This window comes from Anopheles funestus, chromosome 2RL (genome assembly GCF_943734845.2).
Source record: "Anopheles funestus chromosome 2RL, idAnoFuneDA-416_04, whole genome shotgun sequence".
Lineage (NCBI taxonomy): Eukaryota > Metazoa > Arthropoda > Insecta > Diptera > Culicidae > Anopheles > Anopheles funestus.
In genome coordinates this window covers 82,229,794-82,257,266 of record NC_064598.1, presented here as the reverse complement: position 1 = coordinate 82,257,266, position 27,473 = coordinate 82,229,794, and the positions used below count along the sequence as shown (strand labels likewise).

The window sequence follows — 27,473 nt, the reverse complement described above, 5'->3', positions numbered from 1 at the left end:
AGTGTGCGGAAAAAAATGTTACCCATCGGTATGAAACATCTTCCCAAAAAAGGTAATTAAATCGTTTGAGTAATGTGTAACTATTTCACTTTAACATCTGGTGGGATGTACCATATGGAGAGCTGACATAAGACGTTTTCATTGAAACATTTATAACTTTGTTTTGAACTGCATTCATGGTTGATATTAGGTGTATAACACATCAGAGCTCAATTGTTAGGAATCTGAAAGATTCTTGAAATCGAATCTAAATCACTATGAATCTACTTTGGAGACAAAATATTCAAGAACCCCTAAAAAATCCTAAATTCTCAATGATTCGGGAATCTTCAAAGATTCTCTCTGTTTAGATTATCGATCGAGGATCGTTGAAAATTCAGAAATCTTTGGAGTCTGATTTTTCTTTGGAAACATTTTTGGAAATTTATAAATCTTTGGTATATCTTCAAACTCAGAACCTCTAATCCTCAAGACTTAAGAATCTTTAATACTTACGAAATCCTTCATGTAACGATAGAATAATACTTCTCAAAAGATTTATCAAGTACAAGACTAATCACTAACCAAAACCAATATTACAAAATCATAGTATTCCTACATTTATTAAGAACACCTTTTTCTCAGTGTATCAGAACTGTTTATACTGTACTTAACTCGCTACTTAAATAATCTTCACATAAGCAAAAATCATAAAACATGCTAAAAGGGGTCAACCCTTCATTTGGTGGACGATCGGAACCAACAAGATTCATACGCATCCATCAGGCCACGGTGCACGATCTAATCGATTACGGTGCGGTGCGGTAACATTTTTAAAACCCTTCCTTAATGGATGTTTTATACTCAAACATACACCGAAAGCTACTCTCTCGCCTGCAACTCACCATTAAAAATGCTGTAAACACCTTCGAGCCCTCGTATGGCTCGCACGTCACATTCAGTTATGCATCGCAACCGTTCCAGAAGAAGCAGTAAATTGGAGATTTAAAAAAAAAAACAGAAGGAGCTGATGACGAAACGGGTCAAATAATGCACTGCACCGTAACAAACCGGGCCTGTTCTGTGCTTGTATACACGCGTGTGTGTGTTTGTTTGATAGTAAAAATCATCATCATCTCATCTACGTACGTTTTCGTTTGGTTTATCACGTTCAGCATTCCATCAGCGTGGCCGGAAATCACCTTTACTAGGCTATTTAAATTCGTTCGTCGACGACGGCTTCTTGAGGATGGAAGAAGCAAAGAGGTAGCGTGATGGATTTATGACACGATATGAGAACTTCGTTGTGTCGTTGCTCGAGATGAACTGAGACACTTTTTTCTTACTTCTTACTGAAGCCTCTGTACGCTGTCCGAAAGCATAGACAAACGCTTGTCAGCTTCAGAAACAGGGCCTTCTCTTTGCCTCGTACAGAATGAATGTGATCATTGTACGGATGGTGGCAGTACGGTCTAGAGGGAATAGGTAAAAGTCACTGTACATGGAAAGTGAAAGTGATGCGTTCGTTCTGGCCAGCAAGTGAAGGATGCATTCCGTCTCGACTAATTCACCAAACAGAACCGTGGAACCCCGTTCGATGTCATCCGGCAACCGATTAAAGATCCATAATTTTTAACGAGCCGAAATCGTGCATTAAACTGTGCTTCAATCTCTCTATCTCTCTGGCCCTCTGTTCGTTTATTTTAACTACCAATAAATCTTGCTTCGTGATCGTTCTCTGTCGAGCTGTTGTCCTCCCCCAATAGGCATCCGTGTGTTGGGCTGAGGGTGCATTAAAAAGCGGGCAAAACTCAAGCTCCCATGGCTCTACTGCCATGTTCCTGCAGTTTGAAGGTTTAGTTTATTCAAAAGATTTTTTTAAAGGACTCGATCATTCGTAAGCAGACACTGCTCTGGGCGGTTTGCAGACCAACGCACAATGAAAAACAAGCGATGGACATGGCTGGATATCATCACCGACTGTGGATCATCATAAGCTGCGTAAAAGAATGTTTGACACACATAAAAAATAATATCCCCAACTACCCCGTTATGGTGTCCCATAGTCTTTTTGGGTGCGCTTTGGATCCTTCTTTTCTTATTAATGCTTGTCACCCGCTGCAGGGTCGCCGATCATGAGATGGTAGCAAAGCCAGTCAATTGCACTCACAGCGCGATATCGTCCTCAAGTATACAAAAAACAAAACGCTACCAAAAAGAGATCATTCATTCGATCGATCTGGAACGACGGACGCACAAAAACGATTAAACGTAGTTTGATACAAAACAAAAACGAAACATTCAATGAGAAAAAGCCAAATCAAACCAAACATTTGTGTTCGACGCTTAGCCGGTGTGTGTTTTTGTGGATACGGTTTAGCGCGTTTTGTTGACCTTCGTGTGTCCCACCAAGTCTTTTCGGGCTGGAAAAAGGGTTAATAAAAAAAACTAAAAAAAAGAAAGAAACCGACCAAAACACTGACCAGTGACGAAGACCCTGCAAAGGGCTTGCAAACAAAAATCGTGGTGCATCGATCGGGAAAAACTTCCACCGGGTTCAGCCAGTTGAGGTGAGATGGTTGGGCACCAGAACAGAACCTGTCGGTGTCGAATGGCTCTACCGGAATATTTGCCGTTCGCAAACATCCTGTCCAGTGTGGTTGGGTTTTGCTGTCCATTTGGAAGATAGAAGCGGTTTTTTTTTGTTGGTAAAATAGTTTTTGTTTTCATCACTCCGTCAGGATTAATCACGTAGTACGGCGCACAAAACGAATGGGACAGCAGGAAGAAAATGCATTTTAAAAAAGTGGACGAAAAACAGGGTGAAAATATGTCTCGCATCGTGATTTTTTTTCCATTTCCTACAAGGCAAAGATTTTTATAAAACAAAATCTCGTAGCTGATGGAAAAGTTTTTTCTTCTTGCTGAATTAAGTGGCAGCCACGGCAAAAAGCACCGAGATGCCGAAATGAGAATTCACTGTGCACAATCCGATCGTTTCGAGTGTACTAAATTGACGAGCAGCATATTAAACGTTGGAAAACAAAAAAAAAACTACAAAATGGATCACTCGATCCTCGAGAAATGGCATGCGTATGCGTTGACCAACCGAGTGTCATGCTGCGATACGTTTTTAGTCTCATTATTTTCCAGGGCTTGGCCGTGATTTCTACCGATGTGCTTTATTTTATGTCCATTTTCGGGGTTTTTTTGTGTGTGGCTATTTTATAAAAATCACGTTAAAAAGTCATTCGAACTGCAAAAAAAAAACTGCAAGCCCACCAATATATGTATTCCTTCCCCGGGTCAACGGATGAATCAAAAGAAGCGAAATGAGCGTTTTTGGGGCCGTTTTTCTGTTTTGCGACAGGTATGAGAAAATTGCCACCGAAAAACTTCATCCCCGTCGCCGAGACACTGAACTCGACCGGGATGATGAGAATTCTTTGCGGATTGTGAATTAATTTTTGTCAGAATCAGTGATTTCTTTTCGCGGTTTACTTTTCGTCGTGGATGGAGATAATGGTTAACAAAAAAAAAACATTTTTTTTAAATATCACAAAACCAAGATCACAGACTCCCGGGGTAAGGTAAATTGACAGTGGCTGATTGCATAGTCACGGGAACGACACGAGTGGCAGGGTAAAGCATATTTTAGTGGTATGTCAGATGCTTTTGTTTCGCATTGCTTACGATCGCTTGTGGGATAAATCTGGAGCAGAATGTGAATGTTGAAAGATTGTTTTCTTTTTTGTTGGTTTCGGTACCATCAACGGATGGATACATTGCATGAAAATATAAGAAATGTTTTTTTTTGTATAAAATGAAAACAAAAAAAACGTATAGTTTTTGTAGCAAAGTTAACGTTTTTGGTTGTTTATGTTGGACCAACAAAATGATGGGAACTCAGTTGTAAAAATGTAAGTTGCCATCTTGCTACCGTTAAAGGAAGATGATTATAATACGCACATTTTGGTATAATTTGATTGACATTTGTGTTGCGTTGAGTACAACAAACTGGAAATATACAGAGGTAACAAAATCACCCAAGAAGATTTTAACTAAGAAAAAAACTATAAATCCTCTCTTAGAAGTAGGATTTAAAGAAAAATTCAGATAATGTTTAATTTCATTCTCTCGAAGGCACACGTCTCATGAATATAAATATGAATATAAACTTATGCATACACGAAGACGTTTTACTCAAATCAACATTTTTCAGATCAGTACTCAGAATTTCGCCCTGTCGAATAGACGTCGAAAGAGGCCGATGTATGTGTCTTTTTTTCAAAATACTCTTGAATATGTATACTTCTTCATGAAAACCCTTCAATTTATATTTGAGGTAGTTTTCCTTTAAAAAATGACCAAACCTCCCTGTTTTCTCGAACTTGTGAACATCACCTCTTAAAACCCGATTCCATCAAAAGTTCATTAGACATAATACATTGAGTCAGCTAGACGAAAGTTTTTTTTTAAACCTAATTACCAGTTCACCATTAACATTGCCCTTCAGCAAAACTTTGGGAAAATATACAACCTATCCATCGTAGATCGTTGATGGATCTGTTTCCGATCGAAAGCTATCACCCAAGAACACGATACATTCAAGATGTCGACCATCGTTCAGAAGGTGGCCAATATCCGCTAAATATAGAACTAAATCTCCAACAAAACCGGAAGCAAGCAACGGTGCAACAGTGTCCACGTGCTTTCCAAGTCCCCCAAAAACCCCGCTTACTGTGGATGGTAACCGGCACCGGAACGAACGTTGGAAAGGAAGTCCAAAAGTACCCGGGGTTATAGCTCTGTGTAAATAAATTTAACGTCACGCGCACCGGCTCACCGGCGAAGTGGCTGGTAAACATTACCCGAGAACTCTCATAAAACTCACGTGGCACACCGTCTTCGACAAGGGCTTTCAGATCTGGTCCATTGCAGGGGCCGCGTGCACTGATGGTGATGTACACGTTTTATATTAATATTACTCTAGCTTGTCTGCGCAGTGCCGGTTCTGGTCCGAGGGGATCCAAACGAGGCAGCATGGAAGCAGAAGATAAAGATCTTATAATCAACGTTCACCCGTTTCTCTCACGCGAACAAGTATAAGCGGGGTTGGTTTAGTGCCCGATAAGATGCTGCCAGCGCGTATCGGCGTATCCAAGCGAGATAAACAGCTCTCGTTTTGGGGACCGTTGCGTCGTGAGATAGTCGTGCCAGGAGCGCCCGACAGGTTAGCCGGTGTGTGAGATGGACCGCTTGACGACACCGACCGAATCGATTCGCGATCGCGTACCCCGGCACCGGTACCAGTGGCAAGTGTTTAAACGATCGGAAATGTCGGCGTTTGCATACGCGAGCGCGAACGCAAGTGCATCGGGCGTTGAGTGCGTTTTGCTGTGCCGCCTGTACGACTGCGAACGTGACATTGATACAAGTGTGAACCACGAAAGAAGAGCAAAATTGGATGAAAGATACAAACATAAAGTGTAGCAAAGAAGACGCGCAAAAAAACGCGATGAAAAAATCACATCGAAAAGTGATTTTATTCTCACGGACTCCGTACGTAAGTGTCTGCAATAAAGTTCGCGATCCTGAAGGCAACAAAAAAAAGGGTCCAAAATCTATTGCGAAAAGTTGAGACTTTTTTTCATTTTGCTTTGTTTCTTCCCTCACTCTCTCTCTCTCTCTCTCTCTCTTAATTCGTGTGCTCTTTATCGTTTGCTTCGTTTATTTAGCGTTAGTGAGTTGCAGGCCGTCGATTAGTTTTCGCGATCGCCTTAAAAAAATCCCTCGGTGGACCTCTTTGGACGATATCCATTAAAACAGAGCCTCTGGGTTATTAGAAGGGTTGGAATGGTGTTAAGGGGGCGGGGGTTGGTGTGGGTGAGGAAAGGTGAATCAATTCCATCGCCCGAGATCGACCGAACATCTTCGCTTATCTGCCGCACGAAATGGTTCGGCACGAACAAAAAAAACGGATCCGTTTGACCATTTTCGGTTGCCAATCGATTCGATTCTGAATGGCTCAATTTTAACTCAACCCTTCGGTATACGATCCGCCCGGCGGAAGGAGAAAGGTGATCATTTAGTTAGCTTTTTTGCGAAACCAAAGAAATTTGGGTTTGATGTACAGTGAGTAACAAAATTAAATAATTTAAACTTATTGTTTATTTTATGAATATTCATTTTTAACCCTTAAGAACGCAACCCGTTTGGAAGAGGAACCGCTTGATGGCGAGCTTTTGTTCGGCACTGTAGGATATTCATTTCTTAATCCACCCCTTAACATTGATTTCGTGGTCGAATTTTGGGTTGCGCTTACTTTGTCTGTGTGCGTGTGTGTGCTTTTATTTTTTGCAAACCCCCCCGTTTTCAGTTGCTCTTCGGTGGCTCTCATTTTCGCAGCGCCCGATTTGATTATTAGCGCGTGCACACGCTCGATCGGCCGATCTGTCTATGTACGAAAGACAAACAGCAGCAACAACAAAAAAGGCAAATTCACATATAGTTTTCGCTTCATATTTATATTCGTTTCGCTCAATATTCGCAACCCAAAAAAAACGGCTGTTTCGGTTCCCGCGGCACTCCGGTCCTACTTCTCCTAATGCATCTCATCCCCTACCCCTGCCCTCCTTCCCCCTTGCAGCCCCAGAAAAGGAAGCTACCATCCAAGGGGGTGGAAAGGATTGTAGGGTGGCAGAATTTTAATTCCAGCTCAGCTCTCTTTCATCTCCCGCCGACAGTTTTGCGCCCAGGGTGAATGAGCGAAAGCGCAGTGAGAAAAGCTTCCCCATTCATAGTGTCACCGTTCGGATGGTTGGTTCAGTTTTTTGGGGTCTGTTTAATCGAAAACCCCTGGCAGTAGGTTAGAAAGGTTGAGAAGGGTTTTGTTTGTCAATTTTCCCATCTGGTGGAAATTTTCCGGTATTTGTGTTTTCTCCATAGTGATTTTTCACGGTGCATTTCCAGCAACGATCAGTAGGAAAGAAACAATTCTCACGGCAAGAAGCAGAACCATCGTGAAGCGTGCGTGAGCCCAACTGGTGGAGTGAGTCGTGAGTTTGCTGCAAACACCCGAAAAGCAGTACGGCGGCACTCTCGGCATTCGCTCCCTACTACTCCCACTCACTGCGCACCCACACACACACACGCACGCACCAGGCGGTGAGATGAAAGGAAATCCGCGCGCGCAATAACCTTTTAAAATATATATCATTTGCAACGGTGTGGAAGAAGAAGCATGCCTTTCCCGTGTGCGTTGTGTTCGGTTGTTTCCTTCTGCTGTTCGCGGTGAGAACGCCGGTGCCGTTTCGATAAAGTCTACGAAAAGCAGTTGTATCTGTGTGCGCGAAGTTTTTTTTTTAATGTGCGTGAGAGTATTTGTGTAGTTGTGTTACGTGTGTGTGTATATTTTTTTGCTGTTGTATGTTTTTAATTTTTAGTTGCTTTTAATTTAATCTCATTCAACCACCGTACTGAAGCCCCCCCCCCCCCCCCCACAAAAACCTGTCTCCTCACTGGTTCAATTTACCTTCATCTCATCTCATCCTCACCCACAGCCTGAGCACAGACCATTTTTATTTTATTTTATATTTCCCACAACCGAATGTTGTAGTTTTTTTCTGTTCTTTTCTTGTGTTGTGTTGCTTTATTTGTTCTGTTGTTGGGTATTTGTTCCTTCAAAATCTACCCCTCCTTTCGCCCCGTTTGTGTGTGTGTGCTATGTGCAGTGTATGTGTGCTCTCCCCTTTTTTTGCGAATTCGCAAAAAAAGGGTAAACCCCTTCATATGAAAGAATGAAACCCGAAAAGAAGAACATACTACTACTACCGAAAGGGGTGTGCGAGTGTGTGTTGGGGGGGTAGATGAGAAGGAGGAGTGAGGAGGGGAGCTAATGTGTGCGCTTGTTCCTCGCATCGCGCAAACCATCTTTACCAGTCTCCGTTCTGCCGCTTGGTCTTGCGCGTTTGGTCGAGCTGTGTCTTTGCTATCCGACCCGGGTGTGGGTACGATCCTGTATGTGTGCGTGCCGCTCTGTGTTTTGTCCGTGCCGTGCCGGTGTGTTTGTGGCCGGGTGTACGTGTGCGCCATCGAATACCGCGAACACGCGCGCATCGGCCGTTCGTTCGATCTTTTTTTTTTGAATATTCGTTCGTTCGTTCGTTGGGATTCGGTGCCGAAAAGCGTTTCGGTTGGTAGCGCCACTAGAGCTGCAGTTGAATTTTGCGCACGCCGTTCGTCTGCGCAGTCGCCTTGCGCCACCGGGAAGAAGGTCCGTGCGTACGGCAAACATCCGGTAGAAACCGTTTCCCCACCCAGCCAGCTAGGTGGCAGTTGCCGCGGTACGATCGCAGCAGTCTCGATCGATCCGAACAGTTGGACAAAAACATTAAGCTAAGGGATAACAAGGATAACACACCGCGGCGATTACGGATCGGGCCAACATGTCCAGTGCATCGATCAGTACACAACCTGTAGTCCACAAACCTGGGACGATCTGAGCGAAAAAAGAATCCTCCCTTCCGTTCGTTTGTTGCAGCATGTGAGTGAAAAACTGTGACCAATCTTAGCGTACCACATTAACACCATAATACACCGGAACTGAAAGCTCAAGACCAGTGAGGGTGGTGTAGTGTATTGCGCAAAACCACTTAGTAACGATTTTTTTTCCATTTTAGTATCCTTAACAGCGAAAAAGTGACAGAAAAAGAAAACCCGAACTCGAACGACAATGTGATCCCGACCAGTGTGTACCGTTTTTGCAATGGGGATGCATTTGACGTTTATCTTGTGAGGTGTGATCTGGTCCATTTCCGGGGTTTTGGGGGGAGTTGGCTGTACCTGTGTACGTGTGCCAGTGCGTCAAAGTGTTACAAGTGACCGTGGTGAAGATAGTTTTGTTTGGCCCCGACCGTTACTCGGGTGTGTCGATATCCGGTCGATGAATCATCTTGTCTGCTTATCACTACCCGTTGATAGTGTGTGCTTGTGAATCATTTCCGGTGTGTTAGTCGCTGCTGGTGGTGGTGCTTGAAAAATTTGTACCTCACTGTTAATACGGATGTGCGTTGGTAACAGCTAGTTGGCATACGATCGTTGCCGAATAACTGAACTGTATTTATTTAGCAGCAAGGAAGTTATAATTATGCGTTTGGTACTGATTGTGATCTATTTGATACTTATAATGCCCATCACCGGCCTGTGGAGGTAAGTTGTTTATAATTATTTATGGTTATTTTATTATTTCGCTTCGATACTCGCTGGGAAGGAATTTCGATAGAATTTTATTTCTTCATCGTGTTTAGGAGACTTCACTAAAAAGCTCTGTAAATTAGTTTTATATTTTTCTATTGGAATCTGCTTAAAACATTAATAAAAATATCTTCATAAGAAACAATATAAATTGCCGAGTGCCGAGAGATTTTTTGTGGGCCCCTCATTGAGTAGAACGACACTTGACTAGATATTTTAAATTTAAACTGTGTTTTTTTTTATTAATTATTTAATCGTGACGGCGAATTCAGGATTTCGTTAGACATTTAAAATCACAAACAAATCTAGACAAAGACGCATTTTACCATTCTTTTGCAAAAAAAAAAAATATTTATCACTAGAATTTTTTACAAAATCTGATGTTTTTAACATGTTTTAACATGAGGCAGCCCGGTGGTGTATGTGATAAACGGCGCCCGTCTACACGGCAGGACCTGGTTCAAATCCCATCCGGACCGTCCCCCCGTAGCAAGGACTGACTATCCGGCTAAGTGATAAAAATAAGTCTAGTAAACCAGAAATGGCCGGCGTGACCTGTAAGATCGTTAAAGCCATGAAGAGAGAGGGAGAGAACATGTTTTTCTCCAATTTTATGGGAATATGCTGGCTCTTTAGTTTACAATTGCGTGAATTGTGATATTTGTTTGACTTTTTTCTTATTTTTGCGTAAATAAAATAAAATTTATAACAAGCCGTCTGTAAAACTCTCTCGCTTAAAATTTAGTATAATTAGTATTCAAAAAAATATTTTCCATTCGTTTACTCAATGTTCCTTATGGCTAGATAGGATTTAATACCGGTGTTGTGGTGTGAAAAACTTGTTTCATTATAACTGAACCTCCAAGAAGTTCCAACTAAACGTGTCGCCAACACCATTTAAATTAGACAAAAGTACATAAACTGTAAAAATACCAACATTAAAGTGAATAACGGGCAAAACCTTATCAAACAACAAATTTTGATGAACTAACAGCAATAATAATAATTTGCAAAATACTTAATTAGATACGTCAATACTTACGGGCAGCTCTCGGAACCGACATTCCGGCTCAAAATCGATACGCTCTCAAAGACACACAAAGCAACGTCCCAAGGGCTGGCAGGGAAGTGCTGCAGCCATTTGAAAGCGTAAAACTATTTAGCATCAATTTGTGCGCCTCTTGACCCACAATCCCCATCGGTCAAACCTTTCATTTACGATGCGCTAGGTAATCATCGGGCGGCCCATTAGCTGCGGCCATTTTAATGCTCGGCGACACTAAATTTCAAGCGCTTAAATTATGAACCCCGTGCGGCTTGTTGGAGTATTGCAGCCGACGGTGGAACGGGTGGGAACGGAGGCGCCCAGTATTAACGATGGAATGCTTTCAGTACCTAGCCCAGGCATTGGGAAAGAAACGGAGCGGATGATCGGTGAAGCCCGAGAGCAGAAATAAAGATAAAATAAAACGTGTGCCTCTGCCGGTACCACGCTTACTTAGTTGTGTGAATCTGGCCGACCGAACAGGCGGGAGCGCTAGTTTAGCGATACAATAAATTATTTGCATCTGTGGCATCTGGGTAGATGCCGTGTTTTGCAAGATGCACGTACCGCTTCCACCGCACCGGTGCGGACTGCATCGATACGTATTCAACACTTTATCTTAATAATTTCATAATTAACCCGAACCTGATGGAAGCTGGCGAGTAGAACGCACCGAACCCGCTCAAGTGTGTTTTTTGCTCCTTCTCTTTGCTCTTCAGCTGTGGGGGAAAAAAAAGGAATGCGTTTCCTATACTGTTTTATTCCTTCCGCAATTTGCTGCCGCTGCTAGCCGCATATTTATGCGCTACACTGTTGCAAACAAACTAGTGTCGATGGTCAACCGATAGCGGGGCACAAAGATCAGTTTCATCAGGGTGGTGCAAGGACGCGGCACTAGAACGCCAATCACCTCGTAAGCTGTAACGATCTAGCTCCCTTTTTTTTACCCCCTGAGCTCCTCCATCCGAACCCCAGCCCCGTTCAGCAAAAGAGATACGATTACGACAAACTGCTGAGCAGCCATTAAATGCATCCTTAATTACATTTACGCTTTTAGAAACGATTATAAATATTATAAACTGCCCCTCATTATATCATTAGCGATGATGTTGTGATAAGCGGTCGCCTACTAGTTGACGGAGGCTGGACCCGGCTTCTCGCCTAGTAATGCGATGTAAGGTGGCCCTGACATAGCCCCTTCTGCCGACCTGACCCTAAACTCATCCCCTTTCCGGAGACGATCGCACTACGATTCTGCCTGAGTGAGTGTGTATGTTAAACGTTTCGCCTGAAGGTGTCCCCAGTGTTTCCCCGTCTTGGCCAATGTCGGGTGACCGACTCGACGGCTAATGGACTGCACCACTACTCACCGACTCGCACGACTATATCTTACCCTTTCGCCGGGCTACCGAAGACATGGAAATGCGAAGCAAAACTCACATGCAACGATGAAATCGGTTGGTAGCACATCATATCGCAAGTTTACACTTGCCTTGCGTGAGCGACAGATGACAACGCTGGCCCGTTTTTTTTTCTCAAGGCGACAACCAGGCCAGGCTGGAGGAAATGCGCTGGAGTAGGGGAGGAAACAAACTGCCCGTCCTCCACGTTGGCAGGAAGATGTATCTTGATAAGCAATATCGCAATTTGATGAGTATTACGGCAGTGCGCGTCAGATAAGCCGAGGTAAAACAAACCGTACCGTAACTGGAGAAGTCGACCGTATCACATCGACCGGTTTGCTTGGTGGTGACTCCTGGAAAGCAGCCACCGCAATCACTAGCAACCAATCTCTTGATGATCGTGCCTTAATCAAGTTCCCGTCGCGACGTCTCAGAATCCGTTGGAATCATTTCTCATAAATGAGTATGAACTGTGCCACGGTGTAGCCACGTAGACGAGTTCTCGCGGTGGAAAGATTATCCTATAAGAAATTCGTTGCACGCACCACGCAGCATAACGACGCACGTTTTGTAACAGCGAAACAAAAGTCAACATTAACTACAAAAAAAGAACAAACTTCTGCCCAAGATTGCTCGCACGGAATTTGGACATGTCGTGGCGAAGACTCCATAGCGCCAGGGCGGCTACTTCACGGTTCGGATCGGTGGCTCCGTTGGCTAGCAGATGACGCGTTCCGATGACCGTAGCCCGCAGCGCAGACATCCAGAGGTCATACTTGAAATGCTGAACCAGCAGTACGTTTGGCGACAACCGTGCCGAGATACTGGCTCTGCGCAGGTCCACACGGTTATCTAAATCTTTACGATTTTGAACCCCGAAACCTTCCGTCTTCGGCCGGGCATCGGGGTTTAGAAGACGAACGTCAGCACACACATTCCATCCGATCACGGTACGCCGTTGAGAAGGGTCGACACAAATCCCTGATGTCCACGTCGGGTCGGATCGTCCACGGCATTCCGCCACGTTCGGATGGTCAGGCGAAAGTGCTCGACTTGAGTCGGTTCCAGACTTTTATTTCCGAATCTGAACAACGACAAAAAAACAACCCTTATGCTAATTTTGCACAATGTATCATTTCATCAGCCGATTTGAAAGGCTTATCTACCAGCCAAATGGTGGTATTTGGTGGAATTTGGTGCGCCAAACAACAACAAAAAACAAGCTATAGCGGTTAAAGAAGGTTAATCGCTTCAACGGGCTTATCATAGCTACCAGTTGACAATGGAGATAAGTGTAACAGGAGTTTGCATTTATCCAACAGCTTACAGTGTGATGGCTTCTGAATGTTTCGATGGGAAAGGTTTACAGCATTGCCGTTGAGCTCCTGTAGGAATGATACTGTTCTCTTACAAAGACATCATCTCTTTTTTTTTTCAAGATAAATTTGCAATAGTTCCAGGACTTCATTCTGTCCAGGAACTTTGAAGAATCTCTTACAAACTTTTGAAAGGACATTAATGAATATCTTCAATATAGCAATGTGATCTTCTTAACTCCAACAACCTTATAAAAATGTCAAAAGAAAATGGCATCTCAGCATTATTGCAGTGTTGTTTGCAATTGCAAACGACCCAATCGATACCCTGCTATCCCTGTTGTGTCAACAATCGCTTACCCAAAGCTCCAAAAGTGTCCGCCCCGAAACGATCACGGCAACCAACACGGTCGTCTACGATTACATCGGGGCCCAGGTTTCATGCAGAAAATGGCTGTTTACTAGAGCCCATTGTAATCGGATACGTTCCAAACCCATCAAATGGCTCGTAATGGCCATCAGTGCGCTTTTGGGTAGCGATACCTGGGTATCCTGTGTCACCGATTCGCCCACCGAAGGATCACCGAATGCTTCTGGCAGCGATCGTTTTGCTGGCAGCGTAAAAGCGTAACGGAACCGATATCCTTGAGAACGGATGATCGGGTAGGCGGCCATCACTTTGATGGCAGCCAATCATGTCAAAAGTCATATTCATTACCCACTCAACCACTCAGGACGATACATCCTTCGTACCTTCGCAGGGGGGAGTGAAAATTGAATGCGAAACACGCAAAACGCGCATAAAAAAGTGCTTCCAAAACATTGATGCGCATCGACGGTTTGGGATCACAAAATTGGCTCAGTGATCCGTAATCCATACGGCACTGGAACTCCTTCTCTGCGTTCCCTTCCACAGATGGTCCACTTCCATTCTCTTCCCTCCGTCGATCGGGTCCGCTGTGTACTTTCAACCTGCCACTCGAAGTGGAAGCAAAACGGAGATCGATCACTGTTTATACTGGAGCCGTTTCGGTGCTGTTACAATGTTTACATTGTATAATACCACGCCGCAAACCACAACGATTCCATCCCGTGCTCTCGATGGCCGGGACTCATCGCTCACCGGGCATTATGAATCAACCTGATGGCGGCGTACCGCGGTGATAATTAGCTTCATTAGCGGCGTTGGATCAACTCATTAGCCGGGAGCGGCCCGATCGTATTGATTATTTCATTGCGGTTGATGATCGGTTTCCCCTCGAAAATGGCAGCTATCCGGTTAAGCGCTGGGGCCATCGTTTTAATTGCAAAACTGTTGCGCCGTCTTGCAAATGGCTCGATGATTTGACCATCAAGTTCATCCGGGGAATGCGTCAATCCTTTTGTGTGTGTGTTTTTTTACTACTATTATCTCTACCCTCGGTACAGGATTCCCGGTCTCGGGTGCATCCGCTGCACGGGCGATCTGTCAATCTTCAACCCCGAATGCACCTGTAGTGCCGGGTTTCCCGGTCTGTAGTACAGTTCGGTAAGTTTAGCCTTTTGGTAAAGCTACACCTTGAACCTTTTTGCGCCTACGGGCACTATTTGCATTCCTGCGTGGATGGGAAGAAGGGGAACAAAAAAACACAATTTTCTGTCCCCGAGTGACAAGGACCATCTCACCCGACCCGACAGTGACCCCGAAAAGGTCCAAATTAACAGAAGGTTGTGGAGTGCCGGCACCCACTTGAATGAAGGGAGTCAAATGTTTGATGATTTTGTTACACTACCTTTTACCTCCTCGGTACTGTCGTTGCCACGGCGGTCCCGTTCGGTATAGGACACACTGATCCACCATCTGTCCATCCAGCGAGCTTTGGGTCGAGAGGGTCGTGGACGAGAGAAAAAACAAACTACTTCAATATTTTCAAGATGACGGCGAATAAATAGGCAAGCATCTTCAGATGCACTTTGAGCTGTTTGGCTCTCAACGATCCGCAAGATAGTGGGGTGAGGGAGGGGGGGAGGTAGAGGAAAGGGGGAAGGAACACACCGGGGTTGGTGGTGATGTTGTTGTTGGCCCGTGTGCGAAGCTATTTATGCTGCGGCTCTGTCATGTTGTATTTGCTCAAGCTGAATGCATTCTGGCCCATTGCTGCTCCCAAAAGCCGTCGCCTACTTGCTGGCTGTGTTGCAAAAGCAAACTGTCCATGTGAGAACAAAAAAAAAAGGCCAGAGGATAATGTGGGTTTAAAATGCACTTTTTTTTCTTCCTTCCATCCTTCTACCTAACCCTTTCCCCCCGCTAAATCCATCCCGCCCGTATGCGCCCCTGGCCGGGTTTCGGTAAAGCTTTTTTTTCTCTCTCGATCAGCGCGTCGCATCAAAGCAAACGTGTGACGGTTTTCCGCTTCGTTGGTCCTGAAAGCGTGTCTGTTTGCGGGCTCTTTCTTCCATTTCGTTGACTCGTTGACGGTTGGACCCACGATGGGTGAAATATTGATCTTTTATCTCCCCGGGCGACGCTCGGAGTTGATTAAGCGGATCATCACGTACACAAGCACCAGGGCGAGGTGGTGGGCAGGATCGGCACGGTAGGCGGAATGGTGGCAGCCCTGGGAACATGAGAAGTGGCCATGATGTTTTGGTGGTGGATGGTGGTGGTGCGTGAAGCCGATCCGTGGTGGTCGTAGCATGATGTCGTTTTAATTTACGATGATTTAACAAGCACCGAAGGGAATAGACACTAGCCGTCTTTAGTTCGCTCTGCTAATGAACGGTTAGGTACATGACAACGTAATACACTGGAGGTTGCCGCACTATGGGATGGAAGTTATTATTAATGGAAGGAAAAAATGATTTCATTGTGGTCTTCAAGCACCTCTACATGAGGACATTTATGGTTAACAAACATGTGCAAAAACCGATCGGTCTGTTTGAAGATCAATTAATCTAATCGATGCATTCAATAGTTTTGTAAAACAATGTACAAATTGTGCAATAGTTAAGTAAATTATCATTTGAGATGAGATTAAAACCCTGTTTGAACAAACTGATTACTAGTAGGAACATGTGGCAAACAAATAGGATTTCTTCAAACACAGAATATTTTTAATAGATTAATAAAGAATAAATAAAATTTTTAAAACAAACTTGAAACATAATTTATAAAAACAAAGAATTTTTAAATATGCCATTCATTTCAAGAAACGCAATTACCCGGTGGTCAGCGCATCGAGCATTTCTCTAGCAGTTTTCATCATTTTTTCATAAATTATAGCGTTTATTTTAAACCAATTGTCAATTGGGCAGTGTCGATTGAGTTATTGACACAAAGAGAAATGAAATTTTCCTACATTATTCATCTCTTTTGGTGAAATAAATGGCTTAGGAACTAGGAGCCTTAGAACTAGGAATTAGGAACTGTTAAGTTACTTTAAGGTTTGTTGATATCCTTTTGCTTTCAATTGATGATTTTGCAATTATTTATCTTTAAAATAGTTTAAATTAATCCTCTCGACGTAGATTTGCAACAAAACTTCTTCTCAATTAATTGCAACTAAACCATGTCCAACTGGCCAAATAGAAAGTGACTGCATTATTGTATGCACATGCAGTCGAGCCTGGTAAACAATTCCTGTTTATTTGTGTAACCTACTAAAAGCTCATTATTTTTATTACTTCCCAAGCTCTTGTTCTCTCTCTCTCTACGCATTCTTCCCTTCTTCCCTCCTACCTACTGAACACATTCACCACAGCAGAAAACAATGTTTGCTAACTGCAAATCGGTGCGCGTGGTGGAAAAGAAAAAAAAGGTAATCTCCCCTTACGCAAATAAAAGTAAATTGAACAAAATGATTTAAGCCTTTTCCTGCAGCAATGGCTGCGTTGTGCGCAAGCTTGCGCAAGAGCGTACGAGATTTCCATCCTAGGACAACAGCCTAGCGTGACGAATTGCGTCTCCGATGGTACGCAGTTTTCCTGCCATCCGAAAGGCTCGCTCATCCGCCCCGTGCGTGGGGCGCAAAAGAGGCCGCTTTCCGTTTTGGTTTGATACCGGGAGATCACCCATCATAAACGTTTACCGTTCGGGCGATGGGAATGGAAGAGACTGGAAACCGTAACCCCACACCCGCACCTCATTACTAAAGGTCCACGATTGCAGAAGCGATCCACCACCCGGAAGGTACCGTGTGTCATGAATGGTTAGCGATTGTTTAAATTGGAATTAAAATGCACAAGTTCATAAAAGTAAATAAACGACTAGAGTCCGGAGAGTGTTAATAGCGTTTCAAATTGTGCCCTCGGTTGTGGTCGTCGTCGAGTTTGCGGCCATGTTCAAACACCACCGATCGGTCGTGCGGCGAACATCTGAGCCGCTCCGATACGGTCGCGGATTAGTACCGCCATTGGCCGTAGCTCCAGGTGTAGAAAAGGGAAGAAAGGGGAGCGTTGGTGGTTGACCAGTTAGGTTGGTAAATTTACACTTCACCGGCCAGTTGTGCGAATGCCGGTGTGCATCAATCTAAATGCATAATTGAGAAAATTAAGTTAAACACAGCACCTAACAGCACTGTGCGGAGTGGATGCCTCCGTGCCAATTGCTGACCGATGACGTTTTTGTACCGGGCGTGCTTCGGCTGCGGTGGTGAACAGTGATGGCGAATGCTGCGAAACATTCCACGCAGTAGTTTACTCAACCCCGGAGCAGCTTTCGGCCCCCAAAAGCCGAAGATCAGCCCGACGGGACAGGCTGAGTGACAAGCGATTATTTTCGCACGAATTCAACCTGCATCTTCTGGCTGGTGCTCTGCTCGGTGAGTTCCGGCCTGGATGGTAGCGGCCGTTTTGCGACAGTTGGCAACAAAAGTGTGGTTTGCTTTTTGCAGTCCCGTTTTGCAACAAAACGGATCGTATGGTTCCCATCAACGTCCATTACGTCGGATCGGCTGACGAGCCGAGCTGGCTGCCGTTTCGATTACGTGTCTGGGCCTAGTACATCTTGCTGTTGGTAGTATGCTCCAGCTATTGGTAAAATGAAATTAAAGCCAGAGGGAGAGAGAGAACGAGAGTGAAGAAGAATAAAAAATCTGCTAAAGCTCACTAGACCTACGATGCATCACACGATTGCGGCAAAAATCTACCATTCCTCAGGAAAAAAAAGATCGCCTTACCGATTCCGGAGGATCCTGCGGGTATAGGAGGGCAGGTTCTAGTACTAGTAGCAAACGGACCGACAGCTGTTGAAATTATTCGTTACCGGTGATTAGTATTCAATGAATTCGTTGCATTCGTTAGTGGTTGATTTGTGCCGGATAGATCACAGACACGGTCGGTGCAGTTGCATGATAATGTTCCATTCAGACATCGCACAGCACACTGATGACCGTCTATCGGCTTCAATGAGTCATTAAACCATGGGGTGACAATGTAAGCTTTTGCTGTTGATTACACTTAACGGATTGCTTCAATGCTACCGAACTACGTGACGTAATTTATCGCACTGTTCTAGATGATTTGTCAGCAGTGGCAAAGAATCGGAGAGAAAATATTAAATAATTAATGATTTCAAAATATCACACACCGGTGTAAACTTATTGAACCCAAAATGAGAAACGAGCGAAAACGTGATTGAAACAACAAATCCATTCATCAACGGTTGGAACAAAGAAAGCGTCTCATTCATAGTAATTTGTCTATAAAACATCCCAATAAACCATTAGATCCTCACTAACCATAAAGACCCAAACAGCTCTAGCCGTCCGTGTCGATGACATCCAGTCATTAGGTAGCGTTTTTCGTTGTTTCATTTCTTTCTTATCCATCGGCACAATCGGCTACCCAAAATCATCGAAATCACATCACATCCCATCCGGATCCCCACACACACACACACACACACACACACACACACACAAAAGGTGACACGTTAATTAGTCAAATTAAAGCTCAGCATTCTAGTAATGGCGGCACCTCTATAAACTTCTATCCATCTGTTGATCGCGTCTCCAAATCGTTTCGATCAGCTCCATCAAAGCGACAAATTGAAACCGAATATCAACAGTTTTATGCCCGGTTTCGGTGGACGGTTTCCCGCTTTTGGATGGTTTCCCAAGGTTTTGCGGACATTCGGATTCTAACGCGGAGGACGAAAGCCCGGTAAAGATTGGTGAACGAGCAGTGATACTACAAGTTTATGTCTTTATTGACCACCAGACAAATGTGGCTACCATTTGCACCGTGGTCGAACCAATGTCTCGGTTGCCCAAACACCGATCAAACGACGGTGCTATTTAAATTTATAATTTCTCTCTCTCTCTGTGGGTTTATGTTGATCCTGCTGAGTGGGAAATGGAATGGGGGAAGGAAAGATTTTTATCTCATCTTCCACCATTGATCGTTTGACTGATCGTGAACTGTTGTATTCTTTTTAACATATTTTTCTCCCCAACTCCTTCAAAAAAAATAAACAAACTTGAAAGAGTGGTTTACCGGAAAGAGGTTTTTTTGTCGAGAAGTTCCAATATTTGATGCCAACTGATAACAGATCGGCCGGATGTGGTCGCGTGGATGATAACTAATGACCCTGCCACGTTCAGGTGACGGTTGCGCTCGTTTCACCATTTGCCGCTTTGTCATTAGCGCCTTCGTTCGTCACACGACCATGAACCATTAGTCAGTCAACCGGAGTTACTCATCGGCGGCGCCTGTTGGCAGCCTGTTGAGTCGATCGTTAAAAATCAGTGCCTGGTAGCGTGGATCGTTGGCGTGATGGCGTGCTGCGATCGGTACACAGAAACCGTTAAAAACGTCATAACGGTGTCTGGAAAATGTTCACCAGTGTACCGTACCGGCCAGGGTTGCCAAGTGCGTCGCAATGGAAAATTATTTATTTTAACTCACGATTATTTACCTTTTCTTGTAAGTTTTTGCTGGAACCAGCGGCCTAAGCTGCTGAAGAAATTTAGGGAACTTCTTTTTGTGTTTTCTTTTTCTTCGCTCTTTTATCGCCCTCTCATTTTCCACCATCGGCACCCTTTACATGGCCACCAGTGTTTATGCTGGAAGTCCGGGAGTTTTACACCTAGCAATACCGGGAGTCCGAGGTCATGAGGTGAGGTTTGTGCATACGAAGCGGTGAGGTTTTAATAGCGACGAAACAGTAAATGAGCTGAAAATGTTGGAAAAATGCTCAACAGCCAATTGCGCGAGTGGTTAATAATTGGTTTTGAATGGGGCTTTTACTCCACTTGCCGCTTCTACCGAAAAAAAAAGAAACGGAACACATTACGGATCGCACGGGTAAGCTGAAGCCGATGGATAGAAACGATCTTCATTATTGAATTTTATGGCCCTGCCCCTGCCAAGGGCGCAAGCTATATTTAGCTGTCGTGTGAAACCATCGCCCGGGAAATGGCAGCAAACACACCGCACCAGCACGGGAACGTAACGAAACTCACCTGCACTTGACGCTCCTATGCCAATAGAGCGTTGGTGCGCTGATTGGTTGGTCATGTGGCATGTTCTGGAAGAAGCGCGAACGCGTTGGGCGTCTGTTGCGCAAGCAGGATAGTTTCTCCCTCTGGGCAAATTGTTGGAGGAATTTTGTGTATCTCGACCTGACACTTTGAACTTGAACCTGATGCAAAGAGGCTGTTTATGGTGAACAATTGGCAGAAATGTTGGTGCAGCGCTCATTATATCTGTGTCTTTGCGCAGTTTGCACAATGCGCTAATGAAGTGTTAAGGAACCTAAATGACACCTATAGAGTCTGGTAATGGTGGCTATTAGGGTTTAAGCAATCACTTGCCAGATGTTTTGCACAGCGTAATGCATTTTTTGTTTCTTTTACTTTACAGTTCAAATATTAACATGCGTATAATCGTTTTCTTTCAAACATCCTTTGCAGAGCCGAAGGTAGCAATGTGCTGCTCGAACCGGAACGGGTCTGTGACAGCAAGCACCGGAAGTCGGGACGGCTTTCGGGGAAGTTGGCTGACATCTGCAAGAACCACACATCGCTGATGCGCGAGATCCACCGGGGCATCAGCTTGGGTTTTCGGGAATGCGAGAACCAATTCCGGCACAACATGTGGAACTGCTCCTGGACCATCAAACGCAGCATGCGCCGAATTCTGGCCAAAGGTAAGCTTTCCTTCACAAAGCAAAGAGTGTGCTCCACATTAAGCGCAAGTTACAGCCGAACAAGTTCGCCGTAAATTGTACATAATTGACGAGCATCGAAAGCCCTCGCCGTTTTTCCGATGCTTACCCGATGGTATGATTTTATTCGAACTGCCAGTAAACTGCCATTCGGCCACAATATCCCAAATGGGCTTGTTTGCCCAGCGTTCTCGATCGTGCATGTCGTGCAATTGAAAAATTTAAATCGAACGTAACGATATTGTCATCGCTATAAATTACATTCAATCCACCAATCTTCCACCTGAATGAGTTTCACCTAGCGGCCAATCCCCGGTTGTGATTATTATTTGACCAAACTCGGCATTAAAAAAAAAAACGTTCGAAACCGAAGGAACTCCTCACGGGTAAAAGGGGGGTCCCCGGGGGCGAAAACATGCTGCACTTGTCTGTCTGTCTGAAAGTTCTGCTGCCGATCTGTCGCTGTACTGTCGCTGTTCTGTCGCGGTCCTGTCCGCGGATCCTTTGAATTGTGGTCTCCTGCCGTTGTCACCGGGAGCCTGACATTTTGGGCAGGGAGCGCGTGGCTGGGAGGGTTCTTCTGATTTGCTGCCCGATCGGATCAATAAAACAAACAAACAAACGAATCTGCCCACAGCCCCACGGAAGGCGGACATTCGAATGTCCGAATCTGTGCGATCTGTCGCATTGGAATCTGGAATGCTGTGTTGCTTCGTGTACGCGTCCGGTGATTGTTTCCAATATTGAGGAAGGTAGAATGAGGTTTACTGGGGACAGGAATGAGATTATTTTACTTTTGCTGGTTTGTGAAGAGGGAGATTTAAAATACTGTACCGAAGTACTAACAAAGTTTTGAGAATTTTCAACTTCTGTTGAAGCTCTGTAAGAAAAATTATATTTTTTAAATACAACTTCAACTTCATAAAGACTTCTTGACCTTCGTAACCTTCAAATAAGGCAAGGTAAGCTACCGGGATACCACCGGGCGATCGCATCATCCACGTGCGAAAAGGACAGATTGATCATTATACAAGTAAGCATTTTGCGGATTATCGTCGTCGTGTCGTGTCACGTGTGTTTCGCCGTCAGTACCATTTAACCCGAACCTCAATGAAGATGGACTGGACTCCTCGCTTAACCCCCGCTCCCTGCTGTATGGGAACGGTAGCACGCTCGTACTAGTGAATTGACGGGCCTATTCTGTCGGTCGGCTCTGTTCCCTCACTGCAGGGCAATCCCTTTTTGCTGTAACTGGAAAGCTGGACGCGACATCGACAGCGGACCGACACGGTGTGACATTCAACCATGACAATTCCTATGCTCGTAAACTGTTTTCACTGCATTTGTGCCTTCCCGCTTTTGTAGCCGCTTGTTCATCGCATCGCTTCGGGACGGTTAAATTCCACGCTAACTTCAGCAGAATCGGGATTGGTTCTGCGTTGAAGTATTTCGGTTGCCAAATATTGAAACATGCCCCGTTTGAAGATAAACAATCTCATTGCAATTGTCAAGATTACATCACTTTAATTCAATAAACATTAATTTTGATTTTGATTCGCCATAAAGTTAATTTAAGTTATTCACAAATTGACAGTTAAATTGTACCGCCACGGAAACGGGCCTCGATTGGACTTTGTTTGTTCCGCTTCGTGATCGTGTTACGTGCGCCGGTGGGGTAGATCTAGTCCCAGTTTGGATTTATACACTACCCAGCAACACCGACGGCCGACTGGAGAAACAGTGAGACGCGAGTCACTGCAGTGGTGCCCTTGTTCCGTGGTGGTTTCGTACCGAACCGATCCATCGATCCAGATCCCGATCGATCGAGACGGATTACTGACGGTTGAATTGACTACCAAGCAGCTCAAGGCTCACCGCACTGACAAAGTGCTCCCGATGGGTGCCGAGGGTGCATAATAATCCCAAACCCACATCATGTTGGTGGTTCGGGTGCGTGCCAAAACCTGCCGCACTGTCCCGATCGTCCAGCGTCCGCAGTGTGGAACACTTTCTATCCGATAAGTGAGCCCGGCTATGGCCTGCCCCGTTACGCCTTGCTGCGGGATCGTAAAACGATCGATGTAATACATGTTTTGTAAGCAAACACGACACCATCATTATCCATTTGTGGCTTCGTCGTGCAAAAGTGCATATGGCGCGGCACGGCACAACACAAGGGAAAAAACAGGGGCGGCAGAAAAAGCCTCATTCCCGAAGACGTGGTGTAGATTTATTTTGCCCCATTTTTGTACAAATCTCTTTTTTGTTTCGCCTCTCGGATGGCTTTCACAGGAATGGCAGGACGGTTGTCCTAAATCGTTGCTGAGTTTCATTTTTCCACCGAGTTCATTTGCTGTCCACTTCAATCTCGTACGTGACTAAACATGTGGGCTAAAGACTGTTGTTGTCATACGAAGACACATACCTTGATGGTGATCGATCGAGCTGGTGATTGAACGAATAATCTTACTTTTTATTTTATTTTAGTAATTTGTGTTGGATTATTTTCTTTTTGACTTTTTTAAAATAAATAGTTTTTAAGGCATTTATTGTAAAATGAGTTCACCTGCACTTTCCGTTTTAAAAATAATTTGGTCGATATCAGCCCTGTACTGCTACTGTTCTTAATCAAAATTATATATTAAAAACCACCAAAAATACACCAAAAATTTTATTCAAAAAACGAAATAAAACCGAGAAAAAAATATCAAAATTAAACCACCCGCAGTACGGTATGTTGACTCTGTCCGGTAACGTAACATAAATAGTGATGAGTTTAAATTTGTTTGTGAAGCAAATAGCTAGCAAACAAATATCGAAACTTTATCTTTCCCCCAGCCCTGTTTTGCTTAAGCACCAGCAGATGTACAAACAAACGGCGGTGCAGGAAATTGCCGCGCTTCAAGAGATGAAGACATCAAACAAAATACCACCGAAACGATGAATCAATGCCATCCATAAACTTTAACGACTTTGCGCAACTTTACGCCAACGCATAAAGCAGGAATCGCAATAGGAAAAACAACAACAACACCACGAAAAAAAACCCCATCAAAACTACCCATCGAAAGCAGGAAAAACATCTCACCCTTTATTCCGGTGATGTGCGAAGGTGGGCGCCAACGGATTTAACCTTATGGCGCATAACACGCCACGAAAACCATTGCTGACGATGGTTGGCGGGCCATGTAAAAATAGCTTAATTCTCTAAGCTTCCCAGCTAGGAGGCGCCAATTACGGGGCCCAAAAGTTTCACAAACCGTCACCAGGCCCCTGGGTTTGTGAAACAAACCCCGTGGCGACCATTTGCCCGTGGAAGAGTTACACCTTTGGAAGTGTTGATGGGATGCGATATCGGTAGGAAGTTGCCTAAAATTTGAGCAAATATTGAACGAACAAATTTGGTGTTGATAATTTTTACCCCTTTTTGTCCCGATGGAGACGGCCGGAGGTTTTGACGCTATTTATGTGCATGTTTGGAGCCATAATTAGCACCCTTTATCTCTCTCTTTCCTTCTTTTAAGGGATGATTGCGATAGTGAAATGTCCGGAAAAAAAAGATTGTTCTTCGATGCAGCTAGGGAAGAGCTTCATCTCTCTAATAGACATGGCCAAGTGGTTGAGACATTAGCGCTGAGTTATGCAAATGATGCACAGCGATTGTTGGTCCGTTCGATTCGGGTGCCTAATTCAATTAAACGATATTTGTAGTATCACTTCGCGGTAGGATAAGCGGCACGCAAAATGCCGACCGCACCTTAATCAGCGAACCCCTCTTTAGTCATCTAAACCTGCCAACTACGGCCCATTCGCTCAGCTCTCATGTGTTTTGTGTCTTACTTGCAGATACGCGCGAGACAGCGTTTGTGCATGCGATCACCGCCGCCGGTATAACGTACGCGGTAACGAAGGCCTGCACGATGGGCGACCTGCTGGAGTGTTCCTGCCAGAAGCACACGAAATCGAAACCGGACGATGGACGGCGGGGTCGGGGCGGTGGCTTCAAGCCGGCCGGTGGTAACCGTCGCCGTGTTGGCGCTGGGAACCGTCCCGCCCCGAACAGCCACCCGATGGTGCCCTATCAGCAAAATGTCAATGCGAATCCAGCCTACAGCACGCTGACACCGGCCGAGATTGCGCGGAACGGTCGCGTCCAGCCGGCGGTCCGTCGTCCCAACCGCCGTACGCAGCGTCGCTCACCGAAGGATGTGAATGGGGGTGTGGTTGGTGGCGGGGGTGGCGGCGGGGGGGTATTACCCACGCTCGGACCGGGCCTGCTGAAGGAGCATTCCACGTACACGATATCACCCGGCCAGGAGGACAAATGGAAGTGGGGCGGTTGCAACGATAATGTGATTTTCGGTGTTCGAAAATCGAAAGACTTCCTGGACGCCCGGTTGCGCAAGAAGAGTGACATTAAGACGCTGGTCCGACTGCACAACAATAACGCGGGACGATTTGTAAGTGTGCCCCCTTTTTTTTTTGGTGTTGCTTTTACTTCTAACCAACCAATCAAACTTATACGGTTATTATGATTTCTATATTCCCATCCAAACTAAAAAAAAAAAATCAAACACAGGCGGTCAAGCAGTTTTTGCGCAAGGAGTGTAAATGTCACGGGCTGTCCGGATCGTGTACGACCAAGACCTGCTGGATGAAGTTGCCCCCGTTCTCGGAGGTGGGCGCCCGCCTGAAGGAACACTTTGACGGTGCGACAAAGGTGATTGCGCGTAACGATGGGCACAGCTTCATGCCGGACGATGCGACGATCAAGCTGCCGACCAAGCGCGACCTCGTCTACACGGAAGATTCGGACGACTTCTGCGAGCCGAACGCAAAGACGGGTTCGCTCGGGACGCACGGGCGCGAGTGTAACATCACCTCGAGCGGTGTCGACGGGTGTAGCCTGATGTGCTGCAAGCGGGGTCAATCGCACAGCCAGGTGGAGGTGAAGCGCAACTGTAACTGCAGCTTCAAATGGTGCTGCGAGGTTACGTGCAGCACCTGCATCGACATCCAGGATGTGTACACCTGCAAATGAGTGACTGTTAGATGAATGTTCTTGGAAGGCGCATGTCGTTCCTTGGGCTTTAGGCAAAATCGCAGTACGCTTTGGTAGATGCCTGCCGGGTAAATAGTAAGAGCCATGGAAATGGAGCTTGAGTTGCACCACAGTGAGAGTAAGGAGATCGAATTGTTGACCAGTGTTTTGTAAGTAATCAGGGAAGTTATCGAGTAAACCGAATGAAGCAAGAGCGCATCAATGCAGAAATGTTAAAGACTGATGAAATTATATGTGAACTTTAAACAGATTCGAATGCAACAAACCCCACTACCGTTGGACATCGCCAAGTGATGATTGAAAAATGGCCCACATTAACCAGTGGGCTGAAGCATATGAAAGAAGCAATCAGAGAGCATCGTTGTGTACATACCGACCAACACCCCTTCCCATACTTTTTCTCCAAAACCTCCACCCTGCCCCCCGCCTCAACCCCAAAATTCCTCAATTATTCTTCCCAAAATCATTTAACTACTCTAATGCTTTTTGTGATCTGTGGTGAACACACAACCGTAAACCGATTATGATATTTATTGTTAAGTGCTGATCGTGTACGATCGAACGATGACTGTGCGAGCGGATGTGTGTGTGTGCGTGTTTATTATACTTTTTTTTTTTTGGTTGCCACGAATGAAATCGAACGAACGAATTTAGTAGTTTTTTTTTTTGTTTGGGGTGTAGATGAGAGCTGAGATGAAATCATAATAAAATTGCAAAAATCAAACACAGCGCACAAACCGCCTGGCTACAGTGGTGTTATTTACAATGTTGAATGCAAAACATTTAGCAAACCTTCGCAAAAAGCGTTCCATTATGGTGGGTTTTTTTTCGACAACAATTTCCACAATCAACCCAAGAAAGAAAGGGCACCCCAAACCGATCCCACTTTGTTGAGACAGACAGATAGAAAAATAATAAAAAAAATCCATACACCCCGTCACCTGTTGTGACCTAAATTGCGAAAACATTAATGTTACCTTGCTTTGCCGCTGCCGCATCGCTTCCAAAACGTGCCCACCGATCGATCGAATGTTGCAATTAAGCACAGAAAATAAAGAATTCCAGCTTTTTTTTACACCGGCCCCGGGAGAGAGAAGAAGAAGGTTAAAAATCATCCCTTCATATCCTTCCTGTACCGAAAGGTCCGGTCTCCGTGGACGTGCGACAGGATCGTGGCCTCATCGATCGCGCGCTAGCGACGACTAATTTCGCTTGAAATTGATCGTATTAATCGTGTTCCGTCGGGTTTCCCCGTGGACCCGTTTAT

At 44.9% G+C, this 27,473-nt stretch overlaps 1 protein-coding gene across 3 annotated transcripts; it reads left to right on the top strand.

Annotated features, from left to right (window-relative positions):
* The first annotated feature begins 4,741 nt into the window (after positions 1-4,741).
* Positions 4,742-27,171, top strand: LOC125775033 (protein Wnt-6). Of its 3 annotated transcripts, none has more exons than XM_049445455.1 (5): positions 4,742-5,545; positions 8,661-9,189; positions 20,891-21,126; positions 24,991-25,604; positions 25,724-27,171. In XM_049445455.1, the coding sequence occupies exons 2-5, from the start codon at positions 9,128-9,130 to the stop codon at positions 26,183-26,185; spliced, it is 1,374 nt and encodes a 457-aa protein (XP_049301412.1). In that variant the 5' UTR covers positions 4,742-5,545; positions 8,661-9,127; the 3' UTR covers positions 26,186-27,171. The 3 variants fall into 3 exon arrangements, with proteins under 3 accessions (XP_049301412.1, XP_049301414.1, XP_049301413.1); XM_049445457.1 differs by lacking the exon at positions 4,742-5,545 and adding an exon at positions 7,475-8,524; XM_049445456.1 differs by lacking the exon at positions 4,742-5,545 and having other exon boundaries at positions 8,535-9,189.
* The last annotated feature ends 302 nt before the right edge of the window (positions 27,172-27,473 follow it).